General features: G+C 41.4%; 1 protein-coding gene across 1 annotated transcript in view; it reads left to right on the top strand.

The window, feature by feature from the left end:
• LOC137371896 (short transient receptor potential channel 3-like) overlaps window positions 1–21,498 on the top strand; it is a 148,722-nt gene that overhangs the window by 27,544 nt on the left and 99,680 nt on the right. The window contains exons 4-5 of the mRNA XM_068034941.1: window positions 12,912–13,128; window positions 13,232–13,465. Of these exons, the coding sequence (XP_067891042.1) occupies window positions 12,912–13,128; window positions 13,232–13,465 (451 nt within the window). The remainder of the gene's footprint in view (window positions 1–12,911; window positions 13,129–13,231; window positions 13,466–21,498) is intronic.

The following is a 21,498-nucleotide window of genomic DNA, read 5'->3' as shown; positions in this document are numbered from 1 at the left end:
TTAAGGAGTACTGCATTAATTTCTACATTAAAATGAAACATTGCTTGTAAGTGGGTTTGGACAACTCATCAGCTTGTTCCTTAAGTCACAGTTTCATTATGTTTGGCATTTTAAATTTTAACAGAAGAAATTATGTCTGAACAGTCTCCTTCTGTGCTGTAACCGTTCTATGATTCTATTATATGAACATACAAAAAATTTACATTATTACAGCTCAGTAATAGTCTCTATAATTCTTGCAGTATAATATTCCCACTTTACAATGATTAGGTGATGCATTGCTTTTTCTGACAAGGAAGTGAATTAAATTGAATTGACTTTTATTTAGATTCTAGTAATATGATGACTAAATACTCCCAATATGTTAAAATACATATGGTTCATATCATGAAATTTATACAATTCAACAGCATTACATATCACTGAATTTGCATAGTGAGTACATTACCAAGGGGTAGGTCTCAAATATCTCTAAACTAAACTAAACTAAACTAAAATGCTTTCTTTGAGTTTATTTGAACTTTTTAAATTAAGGAATGGCTATACCAGATCTCTATTTAGCAAAATCACCTATTTCTCATTTAGACTTCCTAATGTTAGCAGTTAATCTTTGACACAGATATTATCTAGATCACCACCAGTAAATCTTTTGATCTTTTTTCCAGATCTGGAATCCTAAAATGAGATTTTTACAACAATATGTCTGATTTTCTGACAATACCATAATTACCATAATGCTCAACTTATATCTGTAATTATATGTACATATGTAACTTTGTATCTATTTTTTCAGACTGCTGAAAAAATAAAACCATACTAAGACAATTTTCCTGCATCCCCCATGCCCCCACCATCGCCACTCCATACTTTTATTTATTTTTACTGAACAAACATATAGGAAAGAATTGTTAAGCTGGACAGTAACTCAGTTTGTGAAATAAACGTATATGCATGACCCCATACATAAAATAACTATCTTGCTCTTTTAAAAACCATCTAAGACTTTGTTGAAATTCTGACAATATCACAATTCCCCCTTATAAATCATACAGATGAGTCAGAGTGTGAATATTTTTGGAGGTGATGAAGCTTGCAGTCTGTACCATTCAAAGGGCTGTGAAATGCCAGATCAGATCAGATGCTGATTTTAACTGAATGTTCCTCAGCGTTCCACCAACATGAAATATGGAGCCCATCTGGAGTACAATAAAATTCCTGAGTTTCTCCTAATATGTAGGAAAGGTTTTCCTGGAAAAAAGGAACTGTAGAAGACATAGGGCAGATTTTCTAGTCAATTGGACAAGCTACTGGGGCTGCTGAGAAATTGCATGGAAATTGATTTTGACGGATACTATATCATACTGTTTTCTGGTGGCCTGTTAAGCCAGTGTAATATGCAAGCGCTTCATTAAAATAATCAATTCTATTTTAAATTACATTTAGGTATCCTTCACTCAATTTCCTGCCCTTTAAATTCACTTGCTTTTAATGAGGCAATAGTTTTTTTCTCAGCCTCTTGTCTGGTTTTAGGTCTGTTTTATTTTTAGTTCTTGTTTGATCATAGCATGCTGAAAATATTAATGTTAGCACAAAAGCAGTTGAATATTGTCTGCAAAACTACTGGAAAGCTCACTGTAAACAAAGCACTTACAAGAGTTCAAAGAAGAAAGAACTTGAATAGGGGCTCTTAGAATATTAACTTTCTCACCAGCTCCATCAGCAAGAGGGTATCTAACTTCAAGCTACAGAACCTTCCTGTTCTGTTAGACTCTGGTAAGCCTTATTGTCATTTAGTAAATCAGTTCAAAATTAATGATGGGAATTACTTTTGACTCACCCCAAAGTAGTATTTATTTGGTGAAGTGGTGCAAGATGAATGAAAGCATGCCAGGAAGATCAGCTGACACCAGCCCTGCATACCCCCACCCATCATTATGCCATAGACTGTATTTACAGGCTTAGCACACCTTAGTATAGGTCAACACAGAGGCAATTGCAGATCTGCACCATTTGTTACAAGGATAGAAACACTTAATGAAACTGTGATATGGTCGAGTTAGGAGGGATATGCTTATAATGTTTCACTCTGTAAATAAATGCAAGACTGAGTGTAGGTTGGCTCCAGTACTATCTTTCAACCACTGGCTTTCTGGAATATAACACCTGGCACTTGTATGGCACAAGTGTTACTTGCTAGTTATCAGCCCAACCTGAACATTGTCTAGGTCTTGCTGCATGTGGTACAGATTGCTTCATTATCTGAGAAGTTGACCTTATGATGAAAGGAAAGTCATTGATGAAGCAGCTAAAGATGGTTGGGCCTAGGATTCTGCACTGTTGTCCTGGGGCTGAGATGATTGGCCTCCAGCAACCACAACAATTTTCCTTTGTGCTAGGGATGTTTCCAGCCAGTGGAGAGTTTTCCCCCTGTTTCTCATTGAATTCAATTTTACTAGGACTCCTTGATGCTACACTCAGTCAATTTTAAAGTATTTGATAAGAGAAGTATAAGTGACATGAAGAAAAACTTTTTTACGCAGCGAGTGGTTAAGGTCTGGAATGCGCTGCCTGAGAATGTGGCGGAGGTAGGTTCAAGTGAAGCATTCAAAAGGGAATTAGACAGTTATATGAAAAGGAAGAATGTTCAGGGTTTTGGGGAGAAGGCAGGGGAATGGAACTGAGGGAGTTGCTCTTTCAGAGAGCCGGTGCAGACACAATGGGCCGAATGGCCTCCTTCTGCACTGTAACGATTCTTTGATTCCGTGAAGGACAGGATTGTACTGATAATGTTGGTCAAAGCCACCATCAGCCTTAACTTTCCTACCTCTGACTCTTTTCAGGCTAGCATAAGGATCAATTGCACTATCAGCCAATTTGTTGTCAGACAGATGATTAATGCATTCATCAGTGCAGGCAAATCTTCACTTTCACTGAATAGCTGCTAATTTCACCACATGGCAGAACTTCTCAAAGTATAGGAGTCAGTGATGGAATTCATGTGGCCAGTTAGGTAGTCAATCCTGCTGCTCCTCTAGCATCACTGCTGTGCTGTGACTCACCCCGGATTACCTCCTGAGTTACATTCTCTGAAATGTATAGTTGTGCTGGTTCTTGCAAATGTTGGGCTCATCTTGTGCAGAATCAATGACCTGAGCTCAAAGAACTAATGGATCTATTTTTCATCTTGGAAACAAATTAAAGCAATTATACTAGAATCAATTTGAATTTCTTGAAGTAACTCGCATAAGTTGTAACAGTAATTTTTCAAAGTATTATTATATTTCGTACATATCCATAATAAAACTGAAATTCACAGACCTTGCAGCTTAGTTTTCAGAATGTTGTTCATCACAGGAATGATTTTTCATGCTTTAGTTTTGAAAATTGTCTATCAGAAAACATGTTGCATAGATTCACAGAAAAGTATTTTAAAGCTTTTTTTTAAAAGGCAAAGATAATGGGAAAGTATCCTTCTTAAATGGTACAAACATGAGCATGATCTATAGCTGAAATATATTAAGGATTGAAAAACTGCACTACTCCCCAGTGTTAGCTATTATGTTTAATATATTCAAATCAGAGGCAGAGATTTTGTTCTGCTTCACCTTCCATCCTGACTGTTTCAGCAAACAGACTTGCACAAAGCAAATGCAGTGACAAGTTAAGCTCATATTCCTCCTGGTTATTTTCTTAGAATTAATTTTCATTCCAAACTTCTTCTAAACACCAGGACATGATTATTATTTCCTAGTTTTTCTGTTCCCTGCTGTCCCATGCCACATCCCATTCCATTCTTGATGGTGCCATCTTTTTCCGGTTTACATTTTCAGTTTTTGGAAGTCTTTCAGTACATCATCCTAGCAATCATTGTTCACGTGTGAACCTGGGCAGTAAGTATCAGAGGCTATTTCATGTGGAGGACATCACAGCCAATCCCAATCCAATCTTCATCTGATATCCAGACACTTCTACTTTCCAATTGGGTACCAATTAGGGAAAGGAGCCCTGGCTGATTTTGTTTATCCCTAGTCCAGGGACACTAAGATCGATCATAGTACCTCAATTAAGCTCCTTGCTTAGGTCAGCTAGCTCATCACAGCCTGCGGGATTGAATTTAGGGCCTTCCTGTTCTGTTAGACTCTAGTAAGCCTTATTGAATCTTTATTGTTGCAGTTGATACATTGCAACATTAGTACTCCATTGACTAGCTCCACAACAATGACGTGCATTTATATAGCGCCTTTAATATACAAAACATTCTATGATGCTTTACAATGGAAACATTAGTGGAATGGACTCCAAGCCATGGCAGGAGAGAAGAGATGTATTTACTGAAAGCTATGTTGAAAACAAGAGTTTTGAAAAAGTTTTTAAAGATGCAGAGGGGTTTACATAGGGAGTTTGAGAGAGTAGGGCTAAGGTTGAACACTCTGAGGGTGAAGTGAGAGAGAAATGCACAAAAGATCAGAGCCACAAAACTGAAGAGGCTGGAGCATGTTTCAGTGATGCAATGAGACCATAGGTCGAGTTGAGATGAGGATGAGATCCTAAATTTAATTTGTTAAGACAGGGAGAAAATGTAGGTCAGCGAGGATGTGATGATGGGACTTGTGTTTTGGAGAAGTTGGAGTTTTGATAGACTCTTGGGGGACTTGAGAGGTTTTACAGAGTGTAAAGAGAATCCACTGCTGGAGATGCATTGGTTGCATTCGGAAAGGAAGGACTGGAACCTCCCAAGGACAGCCCCACAGAGCTGGACACCAGAGGATAGGTGATTGAAGAGGATGGCATGGCCAATCACATTAAACATTGCAGAAAAATATAGCAAGGATATATTTTACTCCTTTATTAGGACTGATCAATTATAATTTAAGAAAGTTTCTTGCAAGGGTAAATAGTTCACATACGCATTATAAAACAGTCTGACTTCACATGCAGAAGTGGCTTTTAAAGCATTTTCAACCGTAGCCCTGCATGTTTTGGCTGTAGTTATCATTCATGATATAATTGTAGTGCCATGAACAGCTTTCATGCCATTGTGCCAGAAGAAAAATAGAACATTGATTATTATGGATGGGAGTGATTTTCTTTTCTGTGCTAAGGTACTTTTTTCCATCTTGCAGACCTCTTTTGCAAGAAATATTTTTGCTTTGGAATTTGCCAAGAGCAGATAGGAACAACATGGATTGTGTCGCCCAACTGTACTCTTTAGTAGTTCCTTAAAGCTAGTTATTGATAGGCACAGACAGAAGCCTGGAACAGGTTAATTATCCCCAATCTCTCAACTCAGGAATGATTAGATTAGATTAGATTAGATTAGATTAGATTAGAGATACAGCACTGAAACAGGCCCTTCGGCCCACCGAGTCTGTGCCGAACATCAACCACCCATTTATACTAATCCTACACTAATCCCCTATTCCTACCAAACATCCCCACCTGTCCCTATATTTCCCTACCACCTACCTATACTAGTGACAATTTATAATGGCCAATTTACCTATCAACCTGCAAGTCTTTTGGCTTGTGGGAGGAAACCGGAGCACCCGGAGAAAACCCACGCAGACACAGGGAGAACTTGCAAACTCCACGCAGGCAGTACCCGGAATCGAACCCGGGTCCCTGGAGCTGTGAGGCTGCGGTGCTAACCACTGCGCCACTGTGCCGCCCACTATGATGTATGGTATATGGCAATGAGTGGTGAAATCAAAGCCGCTTTGGATAAAAAGAAAAACTCCAAATGCTGGAAATCTAAGATTAAAACAGAAATGCTTCATGGTCATTCTTAACAAAATACCATCTATTTTTATTTACTTTTTAAAACTGAATTTAAATTCTCAAACAGAGGTGATAGGATTTGAACTCATATTCTCTCAATTAAAAATCCAGGATTCTGGATTATTAATCCAGTAACATAACCACAACACTACTGTATCCACAAGTTATTCCAACAATCTCTAATTTTCTTTTCTCAAAAAGAAAACATAGTGATCTTGAAAAGAGAGACACCTAAAAAATCAGCAGTTTATATAATTCTGATAAACATTAATATATTTAATTATACCATCCATTTTAATTCATTTTAAAAATAGTTTTGTTTGAACATTTAGAGCTGGTAACATCTTTTGGCTTATGGACCTGTAAGAGTTATTGAATGAATGTAAATAGCTGATGCTGAATCATTCTTGAGTTTATATGTCTCTACTGATGACAATTCAGCTTATTCAGAATCAGGTTCAGCCACTCATTCAATCCATTAGCCCCTGCCCAGAGCCTCTGCATTCACTGGCTAAATAAACTAAAAGAATGTTAATATTAATCATGATCCTACTTATCTATTTATACTTAAAATGGATCCTGCTGGTAAGGCTGTACTTCAAATAAAAACAAATTATGAACCAATGAGGAAAAACATTCTATTAGATTCACTGTTTATCCAATGAATACATTTTACATTGTAAAACCTTTGTGAGGTGATTACTAGTGCAGTATTGTTAGTATGCAGGTACAGCAAGCAATTAGGAAGGCAAATGGCATGTTGACCTTTATTACAAGGGGATTGGTGTACAGGAATAAAAAAGGTCTTGCTACAATTGTACAGGGTTTTGGTGAGACCACATCTGGAGTACTGTGTGCAGTTTTGGCCTCCATATTTAAGGAAGGGTACACTTGCATTGGAGGTGGTACAGCAAAGGTTCACTAAATTGGTCTCGGGGATGATGGGGTTGTCCTATGATGAGAAGCTGAGTAAATTGGGCCTGCACTCTCTGGAGTTTAGAAGGATGAGAGGTGATCTCATTGAAACATACAAGATTCAGCGGCACAGTGGTGCAGTGGTTAGCACCACAGCCTCACAACTCCAGGGACCCGGGTTCAATTCTGGGTACTGCCTGTGCGGAGTTTGCAAGGTCTCCCTGTGACCGCGTGGGTTTTTGCCGGGTGCTCCGGTTTCCTCCCACAGCCAAAGACTTGCGGGTTGATAGGTAAATTGGCCATTGTAAATTGCCGCTAGTGTCGGTAGGTGGTAGAGAATATGGGATTACTGTAGGGTTAGTATAAATGGGTGGTTGTTGGTCGGCACAGACTCGGTGGGCCGAAGGGCCTGTTTCAGTGCTGTATCGCTAAAAATAAATTTAAAAAAAAAAAAATTCTGAAGAGACACAGAGTTAATGTTTCAGGTCAGTGACTTTTGCCAGTTCTGATGAAAGGTTAGAAATATAATAGGTTTTAAGCAAATAAAGTGGGGGTGGGGCAAAAGATAACAAAAGGGAAGGTGTTGATAGAACAGAGGGTCACAGAGAGTAACTGACCAGAAGGTGATGGAGTAAAGGCAAAGGGTGTGTTAATGGTGTGGTGAAAGACAAAGCGCTAGTGCAGAGAGGGTGTTAAATGACCGAATAAGGATCTGTCTTTCACAACACCATTAACACACCCTTTGCCTTTGCTCCATCACCTTCTGGTCAGTTACTCTCTGTGACCGTCTGTCCTATCAACACCTTCCCTTTTGTTATCTTTTGCCCCACCCCTGCCTTATTTGCTAAAAAAACTATTACATTTCTAACCGTTGCCAGTTCTGATGAAAGGTCACTGACCTGAAACGTTAGTTCTGTTTCTCTCTCCACAGATGCTGCCAGACCTTCTGAGTATTTCCAGTATCTTTTGTTTTTATTTCAGATTTAAAGCATCTGCAGTATTTTGCTTTTAATTAAGATTCTGAAGGGGCTGGATAGGGTATTCACTGAAAGATTATTTCCACTGGTCGGGGAATCTAAAACATGGGGGCACAGTCTCAGGATAAGGGACTGATCATTTAGGACTGAGATGAGGAGAAATTACATCACTCAAAGAGTTGTAAATCTTTGGAATTCTCTACCCAGAGGGTTGTGGATGCTCCATCGTTGAATACATTTAAGGCTGGGATAGACAGATTTTTGGCCTCTCAGGGAATCAAGGGATATGTTAAAGCAGGCAGGAAAGTGGAGTTGAATCCTAAGATCAGCCATGATCGTATTGAATGGCAGAGCAGGCTTGATGGGCCATACTATTTCCTGTGTTCTTGTATGGTGAACTGGTTTGATTCGTATTGAAGGGTAAATTTCAACCTCAGGGCACATCACAGACAGTATCGGAGTGCCACCCATTACTCATTCTATCCATTTTTCTTTATAGTTGAGGATAATGGAATAATAAATCGAGCAGAGAGTATAACAGGCAGCTGATTCGCTATCATCCATGTCACGACCCCAGTGAAGTTGAATTTTACCCCGATCATATCTAATGTGACTCAATGGCAGAGATTTTAACTTTAGATAGCCAACTGGCAGAACATGGTGGTCGCTCTCCTATACTGATGGTGAACAGGCCGCAGCTTGTGCCTGCTGGCCCCACACTGGTTGGAGAGTGCACGGTATTCACTCTTCTCAGTTGTATATAACATTTTAGCAAGCAACACATCACAGTGAATTCCCTCTCCTGTTACCATCTGAAGCAGGTGCCCCACAGCCTGAGCACCTGCCCCTTAATATTTAAATTCCCCTGACCCATAAGCAGGGGTTAGAAGCAGAAACAGTGGGAAGTTGCAATTATAACCCAGTCATTCCACTGGCAGAGGAAACTCAGGGCCAAAATCAACAAGTTACCAACAGGATAGCCAGAATTTACTGCACATGCTGACATTGAATTGCTATTAGCATGGCACAAGTAAATTTTACTTTTCCATACAATAAGAAATGCAGATGCTAAAAAGATATTTAAGGATTAGATCTATTTACAGGTTATGATGTGCCAAAATGACTTTGACCCGATCACGGGAGTTGTCCACTGATAATGCTAATTCAGGAATGCTTTGTATGCTTTGTCACTTATAGTACAACATAATTATAAATCCAAAGTATCTTAATTATGTAGCTGAGTTTTTAAAAATCCCAATATAACAGACAAGCATTACTGGAATTGTATCTCATGAGCATGAACAAAGAACAAAGAAAATTACAGCACAGGAACAGGCCCTTCGGCCTTCCAAGCCTGCGCCGATCCAGATCCTCTATCTAAACATGTCGCCTATTTTGTAAGGGTCTGTATCTCTTTGCTTCCTGCCCATTCATGTATCTGTCTAGATACATCTTAAAAGACGCTATCGTGTTAGTTTGAGTTGGTTAGTTAGTTAGTGAATTAGTTAGTTAGTTCGCCTTAGTTTGAGGTTCTGCCTTGATTTGAGGGGCTGCATAATTTTGAGGGACTGCCTTAGTTTGAGGGTCTGCCTACGTTTGAGGGTCTGCCTACGTTTGAGGGTCAGCCATAATTTGAGGGTCAGCCATAATTTGAGGGTCAGCCTTAGTTTGAGGGGCTGCATTATTTTGAGCAGCTGCATTATTTTGAGGGGCTGCCTTAGATTGAGGATCTGCCTTAGATTGAGGGTCTGCATTAGTTTGAGGGTCTGCATTAGTTTGAGGGGCTGCATTAGTTTGATGGTCTGCCTTAGTTTAGGGGGCTGCATTAGTTTGAGCAGTTGCCTTAGTTTGAGTGGCTGCATTAGTTTGAGGGTCTGCATCAGTTTGAGGGTCTGCATCAGTTTGAGGGGCTGCATCAGTTTGAGGGGCTGTCTTAGTATGAAGGGCTGCACTAGGTTGAGGGGCTTCATTAGTTTAAGGGGCTGCATAAGTTTGAGGAGCTTCATTATTTGAGGGGCTGCATTAGTTTGTGGAGGTGCATTAGTTTGAGGGGCTGCATTAGTTTGAGGGGATGCCTTAGTTTGAGGGGTTGTATTAGTTTGTGGAGGTGCATTAGATTGAGGGTCTGCCTTAGTTTGAAGGGCTGTGTTAGATTGAGGGCCTGCCTTAGTTTGAGGGCCTGCCTTAGTTTGAGGGGCTGCCTTAGTTTGAGGGGCTGCATTAGTTTGAGGGGCCGCATTAGTTTGAGGGGCCGCCTTAGTTTGAGGGGCCGCCTTAGTTTGAGGGGCCGCATTAGTTTGATGGGCTGCCTTAGTTTGAGGGGCTGCCTTAGTTTGAGGGGCTGCATTAGTTTGAGGGGCTGCATTAGTTTGAGGGGCTGCATTAGTTGAGGGTCTGCATTAGTTCAGGGTATGCATTAGTTTGAGGGTCTGCATTAGTTGAGGGTCTGCATTAGTTGAGGGTCTGCATTAGTTTGAGGGTCTGCATTAGTTTGAGAGGCTGCATTAGTTTGAGGGGCTGCATTAGTTTGAGGGTCTGCCTTAGTTTGAGGGGCTTCATTAGTTTGAGGGGCTTCATTAGTTTGAGGGCCTGCATTAGTTTAAGGGGCTGCATGAGTCTGAGGAGCTTCATTAGTTTGAGGGAAAAAAATGATGGTGAAAAAATGTATATTCTTAACACATACCTCCCATTGAGGTATCCCTCTGTATATGATTTCATTATCACAGTTTTGAAAAATAATTGACATGTTCCAGGAGTTGTTACATAGTGGGTGATATGCTGTTTGAAAAGTACATCAAGGAATATTCCACAAAATGATTAGTTTAACACAGGTGACTATTCTATACTGTAGAAAGTACTTACAGGAATAAAATTAGATTTGCCCTTTAGGCCGTCACTCCCTGAAATTGAAGCCCAGGTCAATTCAATACTCTTAGTATTGGCCCCCTCCTCATTACCCACAACCTCAGCCTTGACCTCTTTCAACATCTGGCCCTAACCTATGTATTAGAAACTGAGTTGTATGTTGAAGTCGCAGCTGATTTCAAGTGTCCTGAACAGGAGATGGAAGATTCACTTATATGTCAATTTGCCTTGCTATTTCCATAATATGTAGTTTAACAGAAATGATTCAGCAGTTGGCTTGATATTCTGACTTCAAACTCAGTCATTGCTTAGTCACTCTTGTTACGACCAGGTGAGATAGGTGGCGAGGGGTCTCTTTCAGCCTTCACCTGGTCTTATTGTAACAGGATTTAATTTTTAAACCCACAGTGTTTTGAGCTCCCCCTTGGTGAATCCTTGTTCACTGCTTTCCAATTATAAGGCAAAGAAATGTGCACAAACAGGCCTTCTTAGGTTTAAAGAAGAAAAGTGAAATTTATTAAAATTTAAACTTAAACTCTAATTCAGTTAACGCCTACGGATACACGCCATGCCCCACGCTAGCATGCGAATGTGATACGCACATGCAAATAGAGATAGAAAAGAGAAGAAAAATAAAATGGAGAGGTTAGAGGCAATATTAGAAGAGTTTCTTGTTACTGTGCTTCAAGTTCACTGTAGTCCTTTTGTATGTAATTCTTGCTTTTCGTTGGTGCCCAGTATTCTTCTTAAACCTTGGTCACTGTCGGAGACTTTTCTCTCTTGGGGTTCATGTGTCTTCAGTGGGTCTTCAGTTCCATGAGAAAGAGATGGGAGCAGACAGGACAGCGATGTTCTCAGTCCAGGAGCAAAGAGCTTTCTGAGTTCAAATTTTCTGTGGCAAGTTCAAATTCAAAAAACTCCAACAGTCAGTTAGTCATGTGACTAAACTGGTCTTACCACGTCTGTTTGTGTATTTGGCCATCTTAGCAGTTAACCTGGAACGCTAGCCTCTCCACCTTCAATGTCTGGTAATCAAAAGTCCATTGTGGATTAAATTGAAGCAGGTAGTGGCTCCTTTGTCCTTTCCAAGCACAGTCTGTTACTATGCAAATGTTTTTCCAGTCATGGGCTTGGCAACCCTTTGTAATAGGTTTTCTTTTCTTCCCAGCAACAATTTTAAAGTTTAATGTCCATGTGGCAAAATATCTGTGCCCCATTCTTGGCAGGTGGGGGCCTGCAATGACACTCTGTATTCACAAGTGTGTTAACTGTTGCCACTTTGTTTCTCCCCAAACCATCAATCTGTTATATTAGGTACAATCATGGCCATATCAATTTTTACAAGAACTATACTGTTTTGTTCAATGTAGGTCCCTGATGTAACTTTTAGTCTAACCATAAAAATAGTTTATCTTATAACAAGACATGTGTTCTGCATAATAAATGAATACATTCAGAACAATTTATAAACTATAATTATATTCTAGATGTTATTTTACAGATTCAATGCTTTAATTAAATTGATTTTTTAAAGCAAGAGTACAAAGTTACAGACCGCAAAAATATTGAATTCTAAATCAATATTTTTGTGATATTACTAATAGCTGTTGCTGGAGTTCTAAAGGTCATAGCATCTGTTAGACTGTCGTTTTAACAAGGGACAACTGGTTCCTCATAAGTCAGACTTCTAACAGCTTGTAGAAAAGCAGGCAGATACCAAAATATGCATGTTGTAAGGACTTTTAACCAGTCTCCTAACTTTTGAAATGGTTTTAGGTCCGAAGACAATACATTAATGCATCCTCAATTATACAATGATAAATTTGCTATCTAGTGTAGAACTATGTTACACAGATCAGGAAAGTCTCAGCTTCAAATTCCAGTCAGTGCTGAGTTTGTCTATCTCAGGGCAACATTAAGGGTGTTAACATTGGCCACAGTGTCATTGAGCTAGTGATAGGAAAACAAATTAGCTAGGATTCCTGGTCCTGATCACTAACCAAATGACTCCTGCTAGAAAAAGGTGTGTGTGGATATCAAAGGAGAAGGGGATTGAGATTGGCTGTAATGCCTAAAGGGCTAGTAGGCTTCCAAAACTCTGTCTCTCAGCTCATGCTTGATATAGGGTGTCTGGCACGTATGGAACCATACCACAGATGGGTAAACGCCATCGGGAGAGCAAAGGGAGAAATTGGACTTTAAAAACTATTGAACTTCCAGTTATGGCATGTGCATAGCCTCACTAGTGTGAAATTCAACAGCAAAACACAGAGGGTACACCAGATGGTTAAAGAGAAGCAAGTACTCATGAAGTGAAATGACTGATGCTCAGTTTACATATACAGGATAGATACATATTTTAATTTTTCCTTCTAGCTGGGGAAGATGCTAAGAAGTCCCTTCATGAAGTTTGTGATGCATGCAGCATCCTTCATCATCTTTCTATGTTTATTAGTATTTAATGCCTCTGACAGATTTGAAGGCATCAAAACCTTACCCAATGTCACTGTTACGGATTACCCTAAACAAGTCTTCAGAATGAAAACCACCATGTTTACTTGGACGGAAATGCTAATCATGGTGTGGATACTGGGTAAGTAGCTTTCTTTCTGGAATATGTATGTAGTAATATTTTCATGATTTTTAAAAAAGAACTATGTACAAATTAATTGTTAAAAAGAAATCTCTTTTTGTAGGTATGATGTGGACTGAGTGTAAGGAAATCTGGGCAGAAGGGCCACGGGAATACATTTTCCAAATGTGGAATCTTTTAGATTTTGGAATGCTGTCAATTTTTATAGCTGCATTTACAGCAAGATTTCTGGCATTTCTGGAAGCTTCTAAAGCACAGCAGTATGTAAATGAACATGTTGAGGAGAGTGAACTTTCACTTGTAACACTTCCGCCAGAAGTTGAATACTACACATATGGTAAGATAACATTATACAAGTGAGCTTCCTAGACTGAACCCTTTTGCTTGACTTATGTAGTTACATTAAAGGATACTAGTAATGCAAAACTATTGGATTGACAATGTTAGTTTTATAAAGTTGTTAATTGGGTACACTGCTAACTTGATCTTTCCTGCTCAACTGCTGTAATTTTGCCAGTAGTTAGAAGGAAATCCCTTTCACATGCTTAAACATGTCACCAAATTTTACTTTGGAGTGAATTTAAGGACGTCTGCTATTAGACTTGCCCTTGCCAAATAATTTTTAAACTTTTTTGTGTGGCAAATTGCTAAAGTGTGAGCTGATAATTGCGCAGCAAGGAAAACTGGGCATCTGGGACCTGAATGAACAGGACAAGCAACTCTATCTCCTTATCCAATCAGATTGAAGGATTGTGAAATTAACAACATCAGGGCAAAGAGGGAATGTGAATTAGAGTGGGCGAATTCAATAACAAATCAGGTGCAGAAAAAGAAATAAAGAGAGGGGAAAGAAACAAAAAAAAGTAAAAATGTTTCATATTATATTCTATTTTTTAACAAATTCCAACAATTAAAACCTGGAGGAATGAGATTCCACACTTGTATTAGTTAATTTTCTGTACCTGAAACATTAATTGGCACCAATTAATGCTCATCATGTCATTACTAAGGTACTTAGACTGGAATGGACAAGACTTAACTTTATTTGGCGAGTTTAATTTGTATCTAAAAAAGGACTTGCATTTATATAGTGCCTTTCATGAGCACTGGATGTCTCAAAGCACTTTACAGCCAATGAAGTACTCTTGAAGTGTAGTCACTGTTGTAATCTAAAAATGTGGCAGCCAATTTGCAGCAGCAAGCTCCCACAAACAGCAATGTGCTAATGACCAGATAATCTGTTTTTTTGTGATGTTGATTGAGGGATAAATACTGGCCAGGACTTTGGCGATAACTAAAATAAAAGCAAAATACTGCATATGCTGGAAATCAGAAATAAAAACAAGAAAAGCTGGAAATACTCAGCAGGTCTGGCAGCATTTGTGGAGAGAGAAGCAGAGTTAATGCTTCAGGTCAGTGACCCTTCAGTTCTGATGAAGGGTCACTGACCTGAAATGTTAACTCTGCTTCTGTCTCCACAAATGCTGTCAGACCTGCTGAGTGTTTCTAGCATTTCTTGTTTTTATTACCTTTGGGGATAACTATCCTGCACTTCTATGTAGAAGTGTCATGGAACATTCATATTCTCCTGACAGAGAAGATGGAACCTTGGTTAACGTCTCTTCAGAAAGACAATGCCTTTAACAGTGTAGCACTCCCTCAGTTTGATTTTTGTGCTCAAATCCTACAGTGGGACTTGAACCCACAACCTTCTAACTCAGAGGTAAGAGTGCTCAAACGGCAACATCATGCCATTCAATATATTTCAATAGTTAGGCAGACAGCAGGATTCTGTTTTCATGAAGCCGACAGCAGAGCAGCGCAACTTTTTGATTTAAGTTTAATCATGCATCTGCCCCTCTGACATAGATTTGATGGTCTGAATGGCCAACTCCAATGCTATAACTCCCCTGAGATTGCTGTATCATTTGCACATAAATAATGGCGAGTGCTTTAGCCTCACTGCTACTTTGACAAGAAATTCTGACACAGGGTTTCTGCTGAATTATCACTCAAGTTACATCTACAGAACAGAAGAAGCTCCAAGGACATTTACTCCCATGACTGTTTCGAATAAGACAGATCCATCGTATATGCCCTTTGAGTTACTCCTATAGTCAGCAACGTCATTGAGATATTTTGACATCATTCACATTTCATGGAAATCATTGACACCCAGGAAGAACAGTGGGTATAACAATAGTGTACACAAGAGACAAAATATCAGCATTGTGATGTGTGATACTGCAGAGTTCACTAAAAGAATCTGCTTTATTTCCACAAGCTTTTGCTTGCTCTGCTCACACTTCATATTATGATAATTTTGCATAATAAAAAATAGTTTAACATCTTTTTCAATCATGCAAAATGAAGGCAATGTGTAAATCAAGTAAATGCTGAGTATATTCCTTGTGCTCACCAATCAAAAAATCCCACTAGTTCAGTGCAGCGTGTGGTATACTGGTTTCCTCCTAGGACCAATTCTGGGTGTTTGGGCACAAGTTAGCATTCAGTCTATTAAAGTTAATGATCAGAATTGCTGCAATTGCATATTTACAAGTCTAACATTCAGAACAAATTAAGGCCCCTTAAATTCAAAAAGGTGAAAAAACAACCTAACTGTAGCAAGTTGGCTGTCAGAGAAGAGATGAGAGCAAACGAAAATGGAAACAGGCTTGAAAAAGAGGATGAAGGTGAAATAGTGAATATTTTGATTGCGGGAAGATGAAAAAAAAAGCCCAAAAATTAGTAAGGCAAAATTCTGAACGTCATTATAAATGAGATAAAAGCCCTAGAAAAGCTGAACCCCCTTAAAGCAAATGCATCCCTGGAGATGATAGGTTAACTCTGTTTCTCTTTTGTATTGCCCAGTAAAGGCATGTCCTAGTCATAACTTTAAACATGGACCTCATTCAGCTCAGAATCTTCTGGAACTGAATTTTCTTTTTAAATGAACCACAATGGACATTAAAATGCTGCGTAAGATGGCTCACGAGGGTCAGGTGACTTTTGCAATTTCAGCCCAGATTCAGAAGTAACTCAAGCCTTCAGAAAGTTCCTAATTGATTGAGCATGGGTGGAGTGCCTCCTTTGAATGGACATAACCAAGATTGTCAGAGGATACAGCAGGATATAGATCGGTTGAAGACTTGGGCGGAGAAATGGCAGATGGAGTTTAATCCGGACAAATGTGAGGTAATGCATTTTGGAAGGTCTAATGCAGGTGGGAAGTATACAGTAAATGGCAGAACCCTTAGGAGTATTGACAGGCAGAGAGATCTGGGCGTACAGGTCCACAGGTCACTGAAAGTGGCAACGCAGGTGGATAAGGTAGTCAAGAAGGCATACGGCATGCTTGCCTTCATCGGTCGGGGCATAGAGTATAAAAATTGGCAAGTCATGCTGCTGCTATACAGAACTTTAGTTAGGCCACACTTAAAATATTGTGTGCAATTCTGGTCGCCACACTACCAGAAGGACGTGGAGGCTTTGGTGAGGGTACAGAAGAGGTTTACCAGGATGTTGCCTGGTCTGGAGGGCATTAGCTATGAGGAGAGGTTGGATAGACTCGGATTGTTTTCACTGGAACGACGGAGGTTGAGGGGCGACATGATCGAGGTTTACAAAGTTATGAGTGGCATGGACAGAGTGGATAGTCAGAAGCTTTTTCCCAGGGTGGAAGAGTCAGTTACTGGGGGACATAGGTTTAAGGTGAGAGGGGCAAAGTTTAGAGGGGATGTGCGAGGCAAGTTCTTTACACAGAGGGTGGTGAGTGCCTGGAACCTGTTGCCGGGGGAGGTGGTGGAAGCAGGTACGATAGAGACGTTTAAGAGGCATCTTGACAAATACATGAATAGGATGGGAATAGAGGGATACAGACCCCGGAAGTGCAGAAGGTTTTAGTTTAGGCAGGCATCAAGATCGGCGCAGGCTTGGAGGGCCGAATGGCCTGTTCCTGTGGTGTACTGTTCTGTGTTTGTGTTAAAACCATTTGTGGAATTCATGCCTCCTATGTTTGTAGTCTTACCCAAAACTCAATAGACTCACTGGGTGGACTGAGTGTTGCAGCATTCCCGATGGCGGGACTGGAAGTTGTTGTAACTTCCTCTCCTGTCGTAAATCCCGTTCCCTAAGAATTTTGTATTTAAATTAGCCACGCAGCGACGGGCACAGGGAACACATGGGATCTTGCGGCAAGGGCAGCCTTTCATTGGTGGAACCCGCGGTCACTGCTCCAAGCACCACGAAATGAAATATTCTGTGCTTGCAGTCTCAAGGATCGGAAGCCTTCCTTTCATGTATCTTCAGACTAACTTAAATTGAAGCTTCTTCTAAAATCAAAATGTTTTTGCCTCCCTTATTTTGTGAAATTCACCACCAACTTCATATCATTTATTTTCTCCACAGCCAAAGTGAATGACATGGCAGCCAGCAGGCAGTATCCCTCTTCACGGTTCAGTGATGACTCCCTGCAGGTTTTCCTCCAGGCCGTCAGGGAATGGCAGGAGGTTCTCTTCCCTGCAGGTGGAGTGCAAAGACCTTCCCGCCTTACCAAGGCAGCCTGGGTGGAGGTAGCGGAGGAGGTCTCTTAGAACATGGGTGCAGTGCTGTAAGCAAATCAAAGACTTACACAGATCAGTGAGGGCAAGTGGTCCCGGTGAGGCTGCTCCATTGATTTCTTCCATGGCTCTGTCTTTGAGGCAAAGGGTAGGCATGGACTGCAGTCGACTGTATCAGCAGCTTTTGTGCCATTTACTAAATGATGAAGGTTGGCATTGTTTATGTGATTGGATGTGTCGTGTGAAAGCCACTGCAGAACAAGTGATGTTGATGCATGAATGCAATGGATGTGACAAATCATTTGCCATGTCATTAAATCTGCACTGTCTGTTGAAAGATAAGCAAAGCCACAACCAACATGAGCATGCTAAGGCGGGAAATAGGGTCCCTGACATCAGGCCGTTGACCATGGCTGAGGAGGAAGCTTCAGAGATCGTGAGAGAGGAGGGAGGCAGGGCAAGCGGAGACAGCAAGACAAGAGCCACAAGGTGGAAGGATGAAGTGCCATCCCTGCTCTTGCAGCCATATGTGGAAACTGAAGGAAATTGTTCGAACTCATGTGAAGCACATGCTTAAAGTGCTTTTGTTTGTGTCTCCACTGCAGGTGCCTGCACTCGAGTTGCAGAACACCACATGGCCCAAGACTCCTCCTCTGGGGAGAAAGAAAAAGCCAGTGCCTCAGAGGGTGCACCGTCACCTGCCTCTTCTTCCACCTCCACCAGCACAGATACATCCACACTGTCCCTGGGGGGTTTAAGATTAGAATCTGGGTCACAGGCTGGTGTGCATGATACAGACATGTCCCAGCAGCTGAGGAGCATGTGCCAGTCAGGTCCCCTGACAATCGGAGGGCTGCTGAGGACCAGGCCACTGCTCAGCCCCATGTTCATGATGATCCTCTGTTGGTAGCTATGAGAAGTCTGCTGGATGTGCAGCAAAGCCATGTGGAAAATATGTCAGAGATGCCTGAGGTCTTGTGTGGCTTTGCGCATGCCATGGAGGAGTTTGCCATGTCCCAGGCATATGAGCATATGGCTTCCTCAGTAGAGAGTCTGGCGAGCTCCATGGTGAGTCTGGTTGACCACTTGAGCCAAAAGCTCCATCGCTGTTGCCGTGGGCTCCACTCAGCAGAATCTAAGCGAGAGGAGGTACAAGGAACCTCCAGGTACTCCTTCCCCTCAGGGAGACAGGCAAGTCCCATCATGCGCAAAGATGGAGGAAGAGCGTGTGCCAACTGCCTTTCGTTTCAGGACACCCCCAGGGTAAATGGCATCTTGTCCTCTCCCCCGACATTGACCCCCTTACCTCCAGCAGGCGAGCATACAGGGGATACTCAATCACCATTGCTGCAGAGCCCCAGTAGGATGGAGCCATTAAGGCCCCGTTCCTCCAGAGGACGCCCGCCAGAGTCATCTACAGACTGAGAAGACTGCCTCCACCTCAGCTGCTAATGTCAGGGTTAGAAATCGACATAGTAGCAGGAAAAGAACATTGAAATGGTTTTGTGCACGAAGGTGGCGTGGGTGATGTACAAATTGTCACGATTGCAAAGATGTATTAAAGCATTTGATCCATGCTTGGTAATGTTTTGCTTGATTCCAGATGGATACAAAGATGTTTTTTGGAGGCCTATGATAGGAACACAATGATGCTTGCAAAGCATCTCAGAAAACGTTCAGTATCTATATCTTATTGGATCTTGAGCCTTCAACTTCAATGATGCCTGTTTAACTATCGATGATTAATAACTTATTCCAATACTGTCATGCCTTACTTTTGCTTTCTACGGTCATAACCTAACACTGCTTGCAGTGGTGTGCAGTCGCATTCATCGTATCTTATGGATGATTTCAAATGCCAATCACATGAACGTGCAGCCACGCTTAGTTAAGATTGCAGAGATGAATCAGACTTCATGCAAAAGGAAATTTCTCAGGAATTGTTACGTTTCTCCTCCCAACATTCCTTGATAATGTGGCTTCTTGATGGCTGAAACGTGCATAAATGAGGTCCTGTCTGATGTCCCTTGCATGTCTCTCCATTGCCCTCATATCGATGACAGCATCGTTGTCATTGTTGTCCTCCTCCTCACCCTCTTCATAGTCATCCTCATCTGAGGAGGACTGGTGTTCCTCTTGTCCCTCCACCTGCGGAGTATTGCCAAGTCTAATTTCAAGGTTGTGCACGGCACAGCAGACAACACTTATTCGTGACACCCTCTGTGGCGCGTACTGAAGAGCCGCTCCAGACCAGTCAAGGTAATGGAATTGTATTTTCAACATGCCAGTGGTATGTTCAATGATAGCTCTGGTTGATGCATGTGCAGCATTGTACCTCTCTTCAGCAGCACTTTGGGGATGATGTACTGGTGTCATCAACCATGTACAAAGTGGGTAACACTTGTCACCCAGGATCTATCTGTCCATTTCAGCTGGTTCCTTGAAAACTGCTGGCAGCTGGGAGTTCCTCAAAATGTAGGAGTTATGACAGTTGCCTGCGAATTGGCGCGAACATGCATGATTCTTCTCTTGGGGTTATAAATCAGCTGTACATTAAAAAAAAAGAGTGGAAGCCTTTGTGATAAATCAAGACAGCAGGCTGGTCCCAGGGAGCTCTGATGGCCACATGAGTACAGTTGATCACCCCTTGCACTCTAGGGAAACCAGTGATGATCCTGAAGGCCGCAGTCCTTGCTGCCAGGCTGTCCTTGTACATAGGTAAATAGATGAAATTATTGGCACATGGAAAAGGGCATTGTTTACTTCTTTGTACCTGTGGATCACAGACTGAGAGATGCCACATATGTCACCCATGGATCCCTGGAAGGAGCCGTTGGAGAAAAAACTGAGTGCAGCAGTCACCTTGGCATGGGATTCCCATCAAAGCCGAAAGAACAAAGAACAAAGAAAATTACAGCACAGGAACAGGCCCTTCGGCCCTCCAAGCCTGCGCCGATCCAGATCCTCTATCTAAACATGCCGCCTATTTTCTAAAGAACAAAGAGAGGCTGCAAGTCTTGTTGCAGGTTCCTACAAATTTCTATGACCATTTCACGTGACATCCTTAGGCATCACTGGCATTGCCTCTCTGACATTTGAAGGTAATGTGTCCTAAGGATGCGATGATGTGCCAGTGCTCGTCTTCGATAAGGCCATTCCTGGATGTTATCCTACGGAGCATCCTCACCTTCCTGTTCTGCCTGTCGCTGGCACTAAGGCATCGTGAGTTGAAGGAATAGAGCCCTCTTTAGTCTCTCTCTTTGTTCTTCTTCCTGTGGTACTGAACAAAATGGGTGCATGAGACCCATGTCACTGTGGCTTTTCAGAACAATAAATAAACAGAGCGTGGTGATTCAGCCTTCTGTTGCCAGTGTGCTGAAACATCGAGGCAATGAACAGCTCCCTTATACCTGCCTCCAAATTTCAGCCAGGTAGAAGACACACCCACTGTTGTTTGCCTCCTCCCATTCTCCTTGCAATCCTTGAATGTCCACGTGGTTTCCAATATCATTGGAGAAGATGGTGCATGTGGAATTCAGGGCAAGTCTCCCTACCTTCCAAACTCCTCCAACAACTTTCCAGCTTGAAACCACCCAATGTTACCGTTACCCTCCCCTCTGTAACCATTGAGCCTCCCCCTATTACCGTGCACAGTGTAATCATCAACGTATTCATACTATCCCTGCCCCCATTCCTACTCCCGTTTCTATGGACATGCCAACTCTTATCCTTGAACCACCTCACATCGGATTGACTATTATTGCCGAGTCCTGTTCCCTTTCATATGAAGCTGTCAAATACCCACTCATTA

The sequence above is a fragment of the Heterodontus francisci genome, chromosome 1 (genome assembly GCF_036365525.1).
Source record: "Heterodontus francisci isolate sHetFra1 chromosome 1, sHetFra1.hap1, whole genome shotgun sequence".
Classification (NCBI taxonomy): domain Eukaryota; kingdom Metazoa; phylum Chordata; class Chondrichthyes; order Heterodontiformes; family Heterodontidae; genus Heterodontus; species Heterodontus francisci.
Note: the sequence above shows the minus strand (reverse complement) of the source record. Positions and strands in the feature narration are given on the sequence as shown.